The sequence below is a fragment of the Thamnophis sirtalis genome, unplaced genomic scaffold (assembly GCF_051295495.1).
Source record: "Thamnophis sirtalis isolate CommonGarterSnake01/CBP01778 unplaced genomic scaffold, rThaSir2_p1.2 scaffold_4, whole genome shotgun sequence".
In the NCBI taxonomy this organism is placed as follows: domain Eukaryota; kingdom Metazoa; phylum Chordata; class Lepidosauria; order Squamata; family Natricidae; genus Thamnophis; species Thamnophis sirtalis.
Window position 1 is genome coordinate 14,915,259 of NW_028261384.1, and position 17,181 is coordinate 14,932,439.

A 17,181-nucleotide genomic window follows, 5' to 3' on the forward strand; every position below is an offset into this window, starting at 1 on the left:
AGTTAATAGAGCAGATTGCTATGCCTCAGCTGTTTTTCTCCCCAGCAGTAATGCCGAAGGTAAGTTTTCTCAAAACTTTGTGTGATGCACGTGATCACTGAACTGGTTGTTAAGCAGTAGGATCCCACCACTTCTTATGCCACTTGGAGGGAGAAATTGGCTGATGGGAGATCCTTTCTAAAACTTAGTAGTATTTATCTAGTTATAAGATAATGAGATTTCTGTCTGTGGGTGAGCAACAATAAAGATACCACTCAGATCAGCTCATTAAGTTGTTTTTGGTTCCTTGTGCTTGACAAGTACTTAAGCAAATGAAAAAGTAGGCATATATTTAATAGCTAACTATATTAACTAAATAAAGTGAATTATCTTGCAGACCGATACTGATACAGTATACAGCACACATTGCATCTATTAATATAAACATTAATAAATTGAGATATGATGATGGTACTGGCACAATCTATAAAATAGATGTTAGCAGGCAAGTGAAAAGCACAGATACTTAAAAAACCTCACAGCTCCCTTGCTTATTTCCTCCCTCTTGCTATCATTTGAAGCAAGACATCTACATAGCAAGATTCCTTATTTGGCGTAAGTAATGTTCCTTGTTTTCTCTTTGATTAATTTCAGATTTACCAGCCAGCTGCCTAGATCAATTGGACTAGCCAAATTCCCACGGGGGGGGGGGGGGAGGGTGTCCCTTGGCTATTAAAGGGGCTCGGTCACAAATCAGTTATAGTAGTGTTTGTTCCATTCCAAGAGGAAAGACAACATGAAAAGCTTGTCTGGCAGATTTATTGATTACATTTCACCAGTGACCAGCAAGAAGCAAACACTCTGAAAAATCCCCAAAGGTGATCATTAGCACTGAGTAACTGTCACTGAACATTAGCACCAGCAGCAGACTGGAGCAAAGGCAAAAAAAAAAAAAAAGCACAATAATTTAAAGGCAAGATTATCTCTCTCAAGAGAGAAGAGAAAGTCCACTTGCATTAGGCAATGCTCTTTGCAGGAAGGGAAGCACACTGACACAACTGCTTAATGCATCTATGTAAAGCAACACTACACGGATCAGACACTCCTGATCACCAGACAGATCCAACCCTCTCACCTGTGGTGGGATTCAACTGGTTTAATAACTGGTTTGGGGAGTGTGTACTTCACGCTCCATCCCCTGCGCCACACCTCCCCACAGCCCATTTTGAGTCCAGGAGGACTCTTTGAAGCCTCCTGGGAGCAAAAACAGGCCATGGGGGCCATACACCCTATGGCCCATTTTGGGCCTAAGAGGCCCCCTATACTTACCAGGGGCTAGAATGGGGCATGTGGGAACTCCTGAGAGGGGTGGGGTGGGGCCAGCTGGTTGTTGAAACTGCCCATTCGCTGAACCGGATGTAAAATTAACATCCAGTTCCCCTGAAGCAGTCCGAACCGGCTGCATCCCACCCCTGCCTTTCGCCATATATGTTAACAGTTACCAGAATGCAAATATTATGATCATGCCCAATTTTGCAAAGTCAATCAGATATTGCTTATGGATCTCACCATTAGTTAAAGCCATGTCAATGAATGAACAATTTCCAGGAGAAACAGCTGCACTGCAGCAGAATAGACTGAATGTTGTGTCTTTTAAAGACAAAGATATAATGACATTTATGGACTACAGTGCACTTCCTAGATATGTTAAACATTGTTCTAGTTCAGGGGTGTTAAACTCACATCCCATGGACTGGATGCATCATGCACCACCCATGCCCTGTTTAGTTGACACCTCTGTTCCAGTTGGTGAAAGGCCATTTAGATGATAGCACATAGCTGATCTTGGCTAACCTCACATAAAGTAAATAGGATCAGAGCCAGTTTAATACTGGGACTGGAATTAACCAGGAAATAATAGGTATATAAGCTCTTGAAAAACACCCAAGAAGGTAGCAGCAAACTATTCTGTCTCATTGCTGAGAAATGTATATAGTTTATAAGATCTACTTGAAAGAGACTTTACTTTCAAAAACTTGGGGAAATAGCGATAGCAATAGCAATAGCAGTTAGACTTATATACCGCTTCATAGGGCTTTCAGCCCTCTCTAAGCGGTTTACAGAGTCAGCATATTGCCCCCAACAACAATCCGGGTCCTCATTTTACCCACCTCGGAAGAATGGAAGGCTGAGTCAACCCTGAGCTGGTGAGATTTGAACAGCCGAACTGCAGAACTGCAGTCAGCTGAAGTAGCCTGCAGTGCTGCATTTAACCACTGCGCCACCTTGGCTCTAAAAAAGTAAGGGAGACTTTAACTATGATGTCAGGGGACCTCAGAACACAAGAATAAATTATTCTATAAAAAGTACTGTGTTTACTTCTTAGGGAATTTTATCAATTCATTGGAGCAACTATCTAATGGGTCACGAAGATCTTACCACAGGTGAGCATATTAACCTTTGCGGCAGAATAACAGCAAGGCATGAAAAGGAATAGTCTACTTCATTTCATGGGCAACAACATACTCTCCACCCAATGTTTTATTGGAGACAGACAGCTGGGAGGTTCTGGTTGTCCCAAAGGCACGTAATAACCTTCATAAATGTAAAATGAGCCTCCCCAGTTTTGCTTTTTATGATAGATTAGTACACATATTAATGCGTGTATGGTGACATGGTCAAATAGTAGATATCCATCAAAAAGAAAAGCAATGAACAGATGGGGAAGACAGCTTTTTTTTTAAAAAATGCTTAATTTTGTTTCCATGATGATGATGAGGTGAAGGTAAAGGTTCCTCTTGCACATATGTGCTAGTCATTCCCAACTCTAGGGGGTGGTCTCATCTCTGTTTCTAAGCCGAAGAGCCAGCACTGTCTGACGACAATTCCATGGTCATGTGGCCTGCATGACTAAATGCCGAAGGTGCACGGAATACTGTTACCCTCCCACCAAAGGTGGTCCCTATTTTTCTACTTGCATTTTACTTGCTTTTGAACTGCTAGGTTGGCAGAAGCTGGGACAAGTAACAGGAGCTCATTTTGTTATGCGGCACTAGGGATTCGAACTGTCGAACTGTCTACCTTTCTGATTGACAAACTCAGCATCTTAGCCACTGACCCACTGTGTCCCCTTATGATGATAATACTAATGGCAATTTCTACTTTGCCCAACCACCAACTTCTTAGGATCCAAAGAATATAAGCAGCCCCTTCTACTGAACTGTGTTGTTCCAGCAATTCTACCTTGTTCATTTAGACTTGCCACCTGCAAACAATCATGGATAAGTCATTCATAGTCATGCTGTTTATGAAAATGAAGGAAAGAGGAAGAAAGTGGACCAGAGTACTTAGGCACTTCTGCTTCCAGTTGTTACCACATAACAATGGATCTTGTTGCAACTGGTATGGTTACAATGGGACCTGGCGTCTACCACATGAATGCGCACAGCAAGTGCGTGCGTCCTTACCTCTTGTGAAGTTTCCATGAGGCTCCGTGATGCTGCAGCTGCTCGGCGGAGTGTTGCGCAGGCGCCGTGCACTCTGTGCTCGTGCCTGGAAGCGCCAAAGAGCTCAAATACAGATAAGGAGCTTGGGTGGGTGGGCCCTCTGGAGCACCGTACAAGAATGATACCCGGTGCTCCAGGCAGGCACCTGTACACCTGGTGTACCACCTGCAACCCACCACTGCCACATAAGCATAAGATCTTCCTTCTCTCCGGTTTTTCCTTAAATAATGGAATATACACAGTGCGCACAGAAAACTGATTCCAAAGCTATTTTTCAAGCCGTGTCCTCCTGCCCCCCGCCACCTTAACCTAACAGGTGATCTGTCTTTGGTGTCCATATGCCATTGCTTCAGGCAAAAAAAAAACTTTTACATTTCTCCTTCATTCTCAATTGACATTGCTCCGGCTGCCAAATGAAAATGCTTCAATGGCTAGATAGATTGTTAAAGTTGCCAGTCCTAAAAAGAATGAAAAAAAGAAGGGGAAAAAAAAACATTCCCAGGACAGGATCAAGTGAGCATTCTTGCTATGAAGGTTTGCAATGACTCCAACAAACAATAATTTAACCTTCATGTCAGGCGACAAACAAATTAAAGGACTCTCAAAGAGAGCCACTGTGAGAAAAGACAGTTCAGAATTAACTCAAAAGAGAAGGCTCATATACACAAAGAAGAGCAGAGGTGGTGCAGTGGTTAGGGCAGAGGTGGTGCAGTGGTTAGAGTGCAGTACTGCAGGCCACTTCAGCTGACTGTTATCTGCAGTTCGGCGGTTCAAATCTCACCGGCTCAAGGTTGACTCAGCCTTCCATCATTCCGAGGTGGGTAAAATGAGGACCCGGATTGTTGTTGGGGGCAATATGCTGACTCTGTAAACCGCTTAGAGAGGGCTGAAAGCCCTATGAAGCGGTATATAAGTCTAACTGCTATTGCTATTGCTATGTCTATAGACCAAATGACTCCAGGTAAATTTCAGCCCTTTGAGGTAGTCTAGGCAAGAAGATCAAATCATGAACATTGACACTACATTCATTGTAGGAACCTTGCAAGTCTGGAAGCATTTCTTTTCTTCTCTATGTTTAGTTTCCAGAAAACTAGGGAGTGTCCCTTCTGAAATATCTCCCATGCTCCCTTTTTTTTCTGGTGGGCCAAGATAACTTTTTCTTGATGGTTGTCTAGCCTGTGCCACTTCCTCCTGCCTTCCAAGGTCATTCCCAGATCAAGCCAATCACATCCAGAAAGAATGATCTTTGGTAGAATTGTGGATTTCACAACTACTCTAACCAATTTCCCCATTACAAAATGCAGTCCACTCTAAATTGTTTGTGCCTGTGTCCATAACAGAAGTGGTATTCATCAGATTCTGACCAGTTCTGGAGAACTGGTAGAGGAAATTTTGAATAGTCCAGAGAACCAGTAAATACCACCTCTGATTGGCTCCACCCTCATCTATTCTCTGCCTCCTGAGTCCCAGCTGATCGGGAGGAAGTGGGGATTTTGCAGTAACCTTCCCCTGCCATGCTCACCAAGCCACGCCCACAAAACCATGCCACGCCCACAGAACCAGTAATAAAAAAATGTAATCCCACCACTGGTCCATAAGCGTGCGAATAAAGGAATAACCATAAAGAAGGTTATCTTTGAAGAATCATCTATTCCCTGGGTACCCACATGAGCACTCTTCATGTGCCACCATCTGAGATAAAGTAGATGATAATTTCTAAAAAAACATTTTCTACTGTGGACCTCAGTTGAGGAACGCCTTCTCCAGAGAGACAAATTTTCTGCTGGGTTTCTTGATATCTGGGTACCAAAGAAAGTTTTTTTTTCCCATGAAAACATCCCAAGATAATTCTAATATATGATTTTTCCATTCTCTTAGCCCCAAACCATCAACCCACAATTGCCTGCTGGCTGTGGATGCAGGGAAATGTACCCAGAAATAATATAAGCCGGTACACAAGGAATGAATAATTGCAAGGAAGAATCCAAGATAGGCTTGTTATTTTGCCTGCATTCTCTTGTTTTGAATTACAGCTTACCTCCTAGGAGACCCTGGACCAAGCAGCAAGTTTTAAGCAAGGATTTCGTATCCAGCAAGAACCCCAGTCTAGGTGGTCTCTCAATCCTCTGTAGCAAAATGGAATTTTAGGCAGATGTAAATAGGAAATGAACTGCCCCCTTCCCAAACCAGCAGTTTTCAACAGGAAAGGAAGGAATAAAAAAACCCTGTACTGTTTCCCACTGAGGAATGGAATACTCATGTTGATAAGACTTTTCATGCTCAACTCCTTCTACTATTACCTTTCTTTCCTTTCTGTGTCCTAGTTTTACAATTCTATGGAGGTTGAGCACTAATTACACAACACTAAACTATCACCCAGTGGCAGAAATACAGGGCGGGGCATAACCTTTTCCTAGGGGGTCACAGCAACACTTGTAATAACAACACAAATAATTCATACACCATTCGAAAGCCCATCAAAAACTGAGTTTATTGACACGATTTAATAGTCAGTATGACCACCATTAGCCCTTCGAACAGCATTCAAACGAGGTGGATAAGAACACAACAAATCTTCAAACAGTTCCGTTCGATTTTCCAGATTTTTCAACACAGTTTCCAAATTCATTCTCAAAGTTTCAACCGAATATCGATTTTGACCTTGCTCCTGAATCATCAGAGCTTCCACTTCATCCTTAATTATGGCCCCAATGTTCTCTGCCGGATTGAGATCTGGCGAATTTCCCGGCCAGACGTCATTGCCCCAAAATTCGACATTGTTTTCGCGAGCCTCTCGAAAGGCAATGCATTTTATTCTGTCAATGATCCTTTGTTCTTCCGAATCGAATTTTCCAGCCATTCTTAAAGCAAATTTAACATTTAATAGCTCATTCAATTCAGTTTTTTATGGGCTTTAAAATGAGGTGTCGCGGAAGTTGTAAACTGCTGTCGATCTTGCTGTGACCCCCTAGGAAAAGGTTATGCCCCGCCCTGTATCACGAACATCCGAGAACAGTGTTGGTGAACCTTTTCGGCACTAGGTGCTGAAAGTGGGGTGTGTGCACATGCCAGTAATCGGAAGAGCAACCGCCCAGTGTGCATGCGCATGCCAGGAAGATGATCTTCCGGTTTCTGGCACATGCATGTGCAATGGCAACCTTGTCTTCCAGTTTCTAGTACACATGCATGTGTGAAGACCAGCTGCGCAGTGCACATGTGTGGGCCGGAAACCAGGAGAACAGCCACACAGTGTGCATGTGCGTGTGGGGAAGATGATCTTCCAGTTTCCAGAGCATGCATGCACACCTGGTCTTCTGGTTTCCAGTGTTTCCACACATATGAAGACCAGCTGGCTGGCATGCTGGAACCTGGAAGACCAATAAGCAATGGCTTGCATGCCCGGAGAGATGTCTCTATGTTCTACTTCTGGCAAATATGCCATAGGTTTGCCATCATGGTCTGAGAAGAACCTGCTAAAGAAATCCAAAGCAAAAATATTTGGTGCTTAATGTCCACTCATTCAGTAACCATTACAATGGTGCTGAATGAGGAGGATTTACAAGGGGTAAACAGCTGCAGCTGTTGAAGCACCCTTCCTCCCCAAGGTCTTATAATCACAATTAGGTGCTTGGCAACCAGATCAAAATTACAGTGTCATATTGTTCTGCCAAGCAAAGTCAATGAAGAAGTTGTCAGGAGATACAAATAACGACCATGTGACTGGCAGAGGTGGGTTTCACATGATTTTACAGCTGGTTTGCTGCACACTGAAACTGTGAGCGTGTGCACCCAGCCTTCCACGCATGTGGCTTGCATGCATGCACGTGGCTTAGAAAATGTGGCTAAATAGGATGGCATAGCGCCGGGGTGGGTGGATTAACCCACAGGTCACCTAGTACCAGCTTGGCTGAACCAGTCCGAACCGGCTGAGTATCACCACTGGTGACTAGGGGATGCTATAACTCCACAGAATTCAGGTAATGACCATGATTGAGACTGCCATAAGTTGGACCAGTCATGTGACATTGTGCCTTATGCCTGAGACACTTAGTAATGGGTTTCCTGATTCCAAAACAAAGACTTCCTGTTTTCTTCCTGTTCCCGAACAAGGAATACCTTGTTCGGGAACATTAATCCCAAGGATGAGTTGAGATGATGTATCAGGGCTGAATGCATTTTGATCCAGGCTGAATTTTTGGAAGGCTTCCCATTGTTTTATTTTCTTCTTTCCTTTCCTAAGAGCCAAGGTGGCGCAGTGGTTAAATGCAGCACTGCAGGCTACTGCTAGATCAGCAGGTCAGCGGTTCAAATCTCACCGGCTCAGGGTTGACTCAGCCTTCCATCCTTCCGAGGTGGGTAAAATGAGGACCCAGATTGTTGGGGGCAATATGCTGACTCTCTGTAAACCGCTTAGAGAGGCCTGAAAGGCCTATGAAGCGGTATATAAGTCTACTGCTATTGCTATTGCTATTGCTATTGCTTTCCCTTTAGTTCCCAACATTGGGAGAAAGCTTCGGACAAAAAACAGTCTCAAGGAAGATGTGAATCTACATATATTGCAAAGAGCGAACATTTTCTGGAACCCTTAATCAAGGAATCTGAGTGGGTTCTAAACTCCCCCTCCCTTTCAAAACTGCCCTCCCTTGAAAGAGGAGGAAGAAAAATGCTATCAGCAAACATTTGCAACCCTCTATGTATACTGTCTATCCGCCCTTATATGTTTTCATACAGTTCTGAGATATTGCCAATTATTATTTAAGTCAAAAGGGAAAAAGAAGAATAATTTACACCATCCATCATTGTTTCCTTGTATGAATAAATTACAAGACACCGCAGCAAATCAATTGTGGGGAAAGAAACAGCCCATGCCAAACACCGTGCTTATGTGTATAATTTCCTTAATGTTTTCCATCCTCATATATCAAAAATACAGAATGAATTTGGCAAACCTGATGCAGGAGAAAGCTCATTATGCCAAAGTCTCACAGCCAGTCCACATAATAAGAGAAAAAAAGGAATGTCTAATCCTCTAGAAGTAGCAATAAGATCTGTGGGGCCTGATTGTCCTTCCCAATTTCTTTTACCAAAGAGGTTCATACAGTAGAAAATAACCTCTTACGTGATGAGATTTAGAACTCACAATTTCACAGTTCATGGTTTGTGTAGGAACTTTCTTAAGCAAGGGCTGATTCAAATCTACTCGAGGCCGTATGTGAAAAGCTGCCTTCTAACAGATCAGATTTTCCATCTAAACCAGTATTGCCAAAGGACTGGTCCCCTTGAGTCCTTTTTATTGAGAAATAAAAAGATTTCTCCCATCCCCTGCCTGGTCTTGTTTAAAACACTAAAGAAGCTGAGGATTACTTTTGAAGGAAACATGTCCATTTCTGTCAAGATGCAGTCCCTACATCAATGGAATCACAACCCTGCCAAAATTTTGAAGAGAGAGATTCATAAAAACTATAGAATAATCTCTAAAATAAACTTAACCTTGTCAATAATCCAGCAATTCAGCACCTTCCCTGCTTGACAGCTCTTTATACGGAGCTGTCAAGCAGGGAAAACCAATAGGCACGCCCCTAGCAGCCCACGCTTAGCCAAGCTGTGTCTTGGCCAATCAGGATGCGGCTTGGCTGTTGTTAGCTGCTAGGTTGTAAGTTGAGGACTTACCAATATTCAACAATCCAGTTTCACACGCTTGCTTTATTCTGCCTCCAATAGAGCATCTCATTCCCCACAAAATGTCCTATTACAGTGAAGGCTAACCTTTTTGTCATTGCACGCCCCACCCATAATGCAATGAGTGTGTGACACCCTCCCCCATGTGCCCCACCCCCTAAGCATGCATGGTGACCCCCAAATTCTCCCCCCCCGCATGCTTGTGAAACACCCCCTGCGTGACCTCCCAAGGCCTGTTTTGGGCCTAGTATGCCCTGAAGTCTTCTGGGAGCAAAAACGGGCTGGCGGGAGGTGCATGCACATGCGTGGTGGAGCTGATGGATCACATGCCTGTGGCACATGTGCCATAGGTTCGCCATTACAGTCCTATTGTCTCTGTCCATGAAAAGTTGCCCATCCCAGTTAGTATGAAAGATACATTTTGTCAGACAGTGTTTCTCAACCTTGACCATTTTAATGATGTGTGGACTTCAACTCCCAGAATGCTGGCTGGGGAATTCTGGGTATTGAAGCCCACACATCTTAAAGTTATCAAGGTTGAGAAACACTGTTCAAGAGTATTTACTAGACTTTACGGCATGTACAGCACTACTTCTACCTTTGAAGTCTGAAGAGAAAAACTCCAGTGATGACTCCATTTTGCCAAAATACAGCAATCTCATGATTTACAATGAGATTACATTTTTCTGACCACCTCCTACACATTTCCTGCTAACACTAAATCATACATCACATGCACATTAAAATTGGGAGATAATTTATGCAAGGTGTATCAGTTAATATTAATCAGATGTTAGGCGTGCTCAATTTTGAGTTCTGGGGATATTTTATGGCTCCTTAGAACAATAGGTTCCTGTTTTTCAGTCCAGTTTGCCTTTCCTGTTATCTCATTCAGTTATCTTTCCCTAGCTAGCCATTTCCTCTCGCAGCTGTTTTTACAGCTTGTATTCTTCCTTTTTCCACTTTGAAGACCTAGCTAATTTTTGCCTACTTGTCTATCTTATAAACTGCCTTTATGCTACCATTTCCTCACTCCCGTCCATTGTAGTTTCTTTGACAGGCTTGTTTCTCCACTCAGTAAGGTTCCACTACACAGCAGGTTCAATTTTTCTTTCGATATTAAATTTTAAAGACCATTCACTTTTTCCTATCACCTGCTCCTCAACCACTTTGAAACTCATCAGATTTGGTACTCAACACGTTCTGATGTGAAAATTTTGTCCCAGTACTCATTGTTTGTTTGCTACTCAGTGCATAAGTTAGAACTTGTTCGTATTGTCTGTCTTGTGATTCACTACATTATTCCTTAGGGGAAACATTTGTTTGGTACTTATCATTTTTGGTATTCATTGTGCCTCCTGGAACCAATTAATGATGAGTCCTGAGATACTACTGTACAAGATTTACAATGTAGAAGTTCCCCACACATTTTCCTCTTCTACAAGGTATCTTACCTTCAACTGCAGGTAGAAATAATTATCTAGAAACACTTTTTGTTGAGAAAATTTGCACTGATTCTTCTTTTGTTTTAAGAAACTGCAGAAAACCTGACTAGAAAAGAGAAAGCAGTCCAAAGATAATTGTATATACGCTAATTTGACTCATTTTCATATGAAGAGTACATTGCTGTAATTTTATAAACATTGGGATATGAAGAATTTGTCTGTCTGTCTTTCTTTTCTTTTCTTTCCAAAAGAAAGCCCTTTTTTATGTTAACCACCAATAAATCACAACCAGGAGGTGAGTCCATTTTGCACATAGCGGAAGGCTCATTCCAAAGACTTACCATGTGGTGTTTCTGATTGTGTGGAGAGGCGGTGATCTGTGGCATCCAGCCATGTGCCAAACTGGGTGTTACAACGCTCCTGCAATCGGTGTGAGATCCTGGGAAGCAGGGTATGAACCCATCCTGAATTCTCTGCTGTTGAACGACAATAACAATAAAAACAAAATATTACTGTAAGAGAATAAATATCCAATCTTACAAAGGCGCTTTTTCAAGAAACAACTGGACCTAAATGATTTTATAAATGATTTTCTAATTCAAAGAAAAGCCAGAAAGTCCAGTTAAAAAGAGCACTTTTGGGACAACTATAACCTGGATGACTGACAATCTCCATAGACATCCAAACTTACAGAAAATAGCTATTAGCAATAGCAGTTAGGTTTATATACCCCATAGTGCAGTGATGATTAACCTTTTTGTCGCTGCCTGCCGAAAGCATCCACTCGCATATGCAAGTGTGCATGTGCATATGACCCCCACATGCACGCAGGTGCATGCATATGTGACCCCCGTACTCCACGCCCCATGCGTGACCCCGTGAACGTCTTGCCCCCATGCATGCACATCTGTCCCCCACATGTGCCCCACCCCCATGCATGCACGGCAGAGACCCAGAAACCAGCTGGTCGGCGGGAGGTGCACACACCTGCACAGTGAAGCTGAGCTGGGGCGATGACTCACATGCCCGCAGAGAGGGCTCTGTGTGCCAGCTGTGGCACCTGTGCCATAGGTTCGCCATAATGGCCATAGTGCTTTATAGCACTTTCTGGGTGGTTTACAATGGAGAAACATTTTCTGTATATTGTCCCTAACAAATTTGGATCCTTGTCTTACCAACCTTGGAAGGATGGAAGGCTGAGTCAAACTTGAGCCCCACCAGGATCAAACTCCAGGCTGTGGGTAGACTTTGCCTGCGATACTGCATTTTAACCATTGTGCCACCAGAGCTTGTTATCAAGCTTTCTTTGATCTTTTCCTATGTTTTTATATCATACCCCTGATCATCTCGTGTAGCTGGAAAAGTCCTGGCTGAGTTTTTACAGGGGCACAGATTGTCCAAATTGGTATAGTCAGTATAAGGGGTCAGAGGCTGACACAGAGAGAATAAACGTTAATGTGCACTAACATCGTGAAAGAAAGAAAACTGGTATGCCTATTAGAGGCGTGGTGGCAGGGGGTGGTTAGAGTGCAGTACTGCAAGCTATTTCTGCTGCCTGCCGGTTGCCTGAGTTCAAATCTCACTAGGCTCAAGGTTGACTCAACCTTCCATCCTCCTGAGGTCAGTAAAATGAGGATTGTTGGGGGCAATATGCTAACTCCATAAACTGCTTAGAGAGGGCTGTAAAAACATTGTAAAGCGGAATATAAGTCTAAGTGCTATTGCTAGAGCCAATGAGAGGCCCCATTTCACATTTGAAACCATCAGCTCTAGACTAGACTAAGAAAACAGTGCCATGAAGATAGAATTATTTTTTTCAATAATCCTTGACTTTTGACCACAATTGGGACCAGAATTTCCATTGTTAAGCAAGGTGGTTGCTAAGTGAGCGGCAGGTAAATTTATGATATCTTTTCCATGGCTGTTAAACAAAGCATTGCAATTATTAAGTGAACCAGGAGGTTGTTAAATGAATCCTGCTTCTCCCATTGACTTGGCTTGCTGGAAGAAGGCTGGGAAGGTTGCAAATGGTGTTCATATGATCCTGGGTAGCTGCAACCATTGTAAATACAGTATATGTTGTTGCCTAGTGTCTGGATTTTGTTCTTGTGACTTTGGGGAGGTTATAAGTCAAGGACTATCTGTACTATAACAGCTACAGTACTGTATGAAGTTAGCACCCACCCCTCCCTCTCCTAAAAAATGAAATATTTTAGGAAATATTAAAAAAGCAGAATATTATATCTCCCTGGATGAGAAAAGGAGAAGCATGTTTTTAAAGACAAAGCATCTTCCTGCAGCTTCCTGCACCCCCCATCTTTGTCAATGGGCCATTAAACCCTGAGCTAGTCTATTCTACATAACAAAGGTAGGATTAACCCTCTACATATCTCACTATACAACATCAGCCAGCAAGGCTCAAACAAGCTTGGGTCTTAGGACAGCCTATAAAGTTAGCTAAGACCCCCCCCCCCCGAGTCTAACAACCAATCAGAATACATTTATTACACAGGGACAGGAACAGGAAGAGGGGCCCATGAGGGTATAAAACTTAGGGCTCTCAGCATCTTGACCCTTTTTTTTCTTCACCCAACATCTTGAAGCATGTGATCGCCTTCCCTGCCCGCCCCCCAGGACCTGATCTGGCCTCGGATTCCTTTTATCTGAAAGTGATTCTTCCTCTTGTCCTACATGCCATTGCCCCTGCCCTCTATACAGAAACTGGCTGTTTCTGATCATTCTAGAAACAACCCTGAATGATAAATGATGGTCTGAGCTCTAAAGATGCTACATATCGAGTTCAAAATATTTCAAATGCTAAATGTTTTGTAAAAACGTGATTGCCCTTTGGGAGGAGATCATGAGATGTGGAAACTCAGGCCAAGGAGATGCTATGTAGGCAGAATTCCGAAAAATAATAATAGGTGGGTTTAAGAAAAAATATCTCAAAGGAAAAGTACAAAATATTATCGAGACAGAAACAATTCAACATGATCATGTATAGTAGTGTCAACATCAGGCAATGGAGCACTAGAAAGATGGCTCAAAACACAATAAAATTTAGGAGCCTTGTTTTTCTGAAGTGGAACAAAACAAAAATTTGAGTTTGTGGGAGGCTGACTCTGTCTGTGTGTGTGTGTGTGTTTGTGTGTGTGTGTGTGTGTGTGTGTGTGTGTACTTCTGGGATCCCTCTTCCTCTCTCCCCCTCTCTCTCCTTCCATCCTCTCTCTGTTTCTTTCTGTGTTTATATGCCTAGGAAGAAAGACAGAAAGAAGACACCTCACACTGGCAATCTATTAGATGAAAACTCAGTGTGAGTTCTTAATTCTTTGTCTATATCCTTTTGTCTTCTTTTTTCCCTTGAGTTTCATATACTTTATTTACTACTATCTTAATATACAATACAAATGAAATTAAAGACAGGAAGAGGACATAGAAAAATAGGGAAGGCAAGGGGAAAGTGAACTGAGGAAAAGAAAAAAAAACAGTGGCTTCAAAAAACTTTTGCTGTTTTAGAGGACAAAATGAACTTTCTCTCTCAACTTTTTATTTAATTAGTACGTACCGTGTTTTCCTTAAAATAAGACAGTGTCTTATTTTCTTTTGACACACCCCCAATAAGCACTTGGCCTTATTTTCGGGGAGGACTTATTATTTTTAAGTTGCAGGAGGTGACGAGCGGGGTTACCTCATGGCTGCTGCCGTGTTGCAATATTTTTGGGGAGGTCTTATTTTCAGGGGGAAAGGATACTTGTCAATTCTATAACAACAAGCTAATCTAATCATCAAAACAGTCAAAATTACTCTCTTTTCTGTTTTGAGCACAAAGTCTAGAAGCATTCTCTTAGTAGAAACAAAGCTAGAGACATTCTTTTCCTTAATTACAACATTAATTTTGCTATCTCTGCCACTTCCGTTCCTTTTTACATCCATTCTTCCATAGTGGGAATTGACATATCTATCCATTTTGGCACATGTAAAATTCTCATTGAAATTCTTTAACATACTATCTATGTTGAAGGTTCAATTTTTCCCAAGATGTTTATCCAATAGAGCTAAGAGGAAAACTAATAAAAGTCTGAATACCTTATATTTTTCACCTTTTCTACTAGCATCTAACTATCTAGGTGGAGGAAATCTGCTACAATTATGCTGTAGATACTCTCAGATGATGAATTCAATAAACCATAGGCTTGAGGTTTCTAATCCAATAAACAATAGGCTTGAGGTTTCTAACTAGCTCCCTTCCTTGTCAAGAGGAAAAAAATTGTTCACTCAGTACTAGCTTGCAAGTAATCTGAGTTTCAAAAAGGATGTTGGGGCAATTCTCACCATAACTAAATTAAATGCAAGTGTGACTCTAAGCAGGTGGCAGCTTTGATTTGAAATAGAGGTTTCTGTGAGATAGTAAAAAGTGAAGGGTTGACACCAAAGGGAATTAAAGGACTGATTTCACTTATTGGAGTACATTTATTTCAACCCTACATCCATTAAGGGCACTATACTGACAGTGCACGCAAACCTTTTAAACTGAGAAATTGTAGGTTCCATGAATTCTAAGGGGTTGGGCTTTGTCATTATACTGATATAGAAATTCCAGGAAGCAATTGATTTTAAGAACCCTTCATCATTTCACTCTTACTAGATAAAAAGATACATACTTCAGTGCTAAAACAGAAACCCGATGGCATGAAAACTCTGGATTGATTTTAAAAAAAAGAATATCTGAACAAAAGACATTATAGTAGTCATGGATGAAGGCATACTAATTAGCAATGGAGCATCACGGGCTTCCTTCTTGAAAAGTTTCTAGGAAATTAAAACTGGGCCTTCACAACTCATGATTTCTGAGGTCCAGTAGAAGGTATCATAAACTTGCCAGCTTCTCCTGGAATTGCATGAATAACAGATTTATCAAATCTTTGATGGGCTCCATTTAAAAGTTGCCCTAGCTCAACATAAAGTTTTTACATGATATCTTCTGTTGTGTATATGTCAACGAGTAGAGAAGATTTTGAGAATAGAACCAGAGATTCGTGTATGGAATCTCATTGGTGGATGCTGAACCAGTCACTCTGTCGCAACACAGCTTATCTTGAAGGATTGTAGGGGGGAAAGTGCTATTTTATGAAATGTGGGATATAAACCTAATGAAGACATCAAATCACACATACTTATTCATCACTTTCCCCAATATGAAAAAAAAAATTCTCTAGGACAGGGGTGTCAAACAAGGCCTGTGGCCCACATCTGGCCCACATGGTGCTTAGATCTGGCTTATGGGGCTGCCCTGGAAACAGCAAAGGAGTAGCCCAGTATTGACGAACATTTTCGGCACCGAGTGCCGAAAGGGGAGTGCACATGTGCATGGGGGAGTGTCAGAAACTAGAAGAATAACTCCCCAGTGTAGACGTGCACACACTCCAGAAAGTGGAAGAACAGTTCTCCAGCGTGCATGCACACATGGAGAAGCAAGTTTTCCAGTTTCCGGCATGCATGTGTGTGCAAAGGCTACCTAGCTGGCATGCCAGAACCCGGAAGAGCAACGGGCAATGGCTGGTGTGCCCGGAGAGATGGCTTTGCGTGCCACCTCCAGCACACATGCCATAGGTTTCCCATCACTGGACCTCTGCCCAGTGGCAGAGGTTTAGCAATAAAGGATAGATGCCACATAAGAAGAGGCAAACTATTTTTATTTTTGCCACAGGATCTATTTCTAACATGGCATTGCTCACATACCTTTAGGAAGGAAAAGGCAGCATACATGGTTTTTATCGCTTCTTCTATCTTTAGAGCAAGATAGAGAAGTTGAAAAAGAAAAAAGGACTAACAAGAGTTCCAGGAGCCTTCACGGTTGAATACAGGATTTGACACAGTGGCTACTACTACACAATTTGTACATTTGTCTGAAAACGATGTAGGGTCTCCTGCTTGAGCAGAAGGTTGGACTAGAAGACTTCCAAGGTCCCTTCCAACTCTGTATTTCATATCTTATATGAATATCACTTCACTTTGTTATGGCCACAGCAGTGCATAGGACTGTATCACCTTTTGCTTTGATTACAATTGTGTTGGTGGAATGTAAAATCCTTGAAGAAGAACACAAATGCTCTTCACATCCAAGTTCACACCTGGTGATCACCACTTGTGCTCTGATTATATGTGCAAGCTCTCAGGAATCCTTTTGAAGATGGATGACATAAAATTCCATGATACTGATACAAAAAAGAGACCTAGGAATATAACATGCTAGCAGCAGTCTTTATGAAAATGGACTTAGTGTCTGTGTTTATATGTGTGCATGCTCTGGGATTTATGACTTTCCGAAAATAAAAGCACACAGAAATATATTGAAGCTGATGATGCTGAAGTATGATTATGGTTCATCAGATTTTCTGACATTTGAGCTATAAATTAAATACAGAGTACATTGTAATGTAAAGTCCGTGTCTACTTATTTAATCTAATCAAGTCTCAAATACTTGCTTTAGCAGGCTAATAGCCTCTTGAAGGGGCTGCTCTGCATTTCATTTATGTGATGGATGGGATGGGAAGATGAATTAAATAGGAGA

The 17,181-nt window shown here is 42.0% G+C and overlaps 1 protein-coding gene across 2 annotated transcripts in view; it reads right to left on the reverse strand.

Annotated features, from left to right (window-relative positions):
* ADARB2 (adenosine deaminase RNA specific B2 (inactive)) overlaps positions 1-17,181 on the reverse strand; it is a 511,321-nt gene that overhangs the window by 327,388 nt on the left and 166,752 nt on the right. For both annotated transcript variants that reach the window (XR_015696318.1, XM_014052563.2), the window contains exon 2: positions 10,951-11,085. Coding sequence is in view for 1 of the 2 variants with exons in the window: in XM_014052563.2 (XP_013908038.2) it covers positions 10,951-11,085 (135 nt within the window). In the remaining variant the exon portion in view is untranslated. The remainder of the gene's footprint in view (positions 1-10,950; positions 11,086-17,181) is intronic.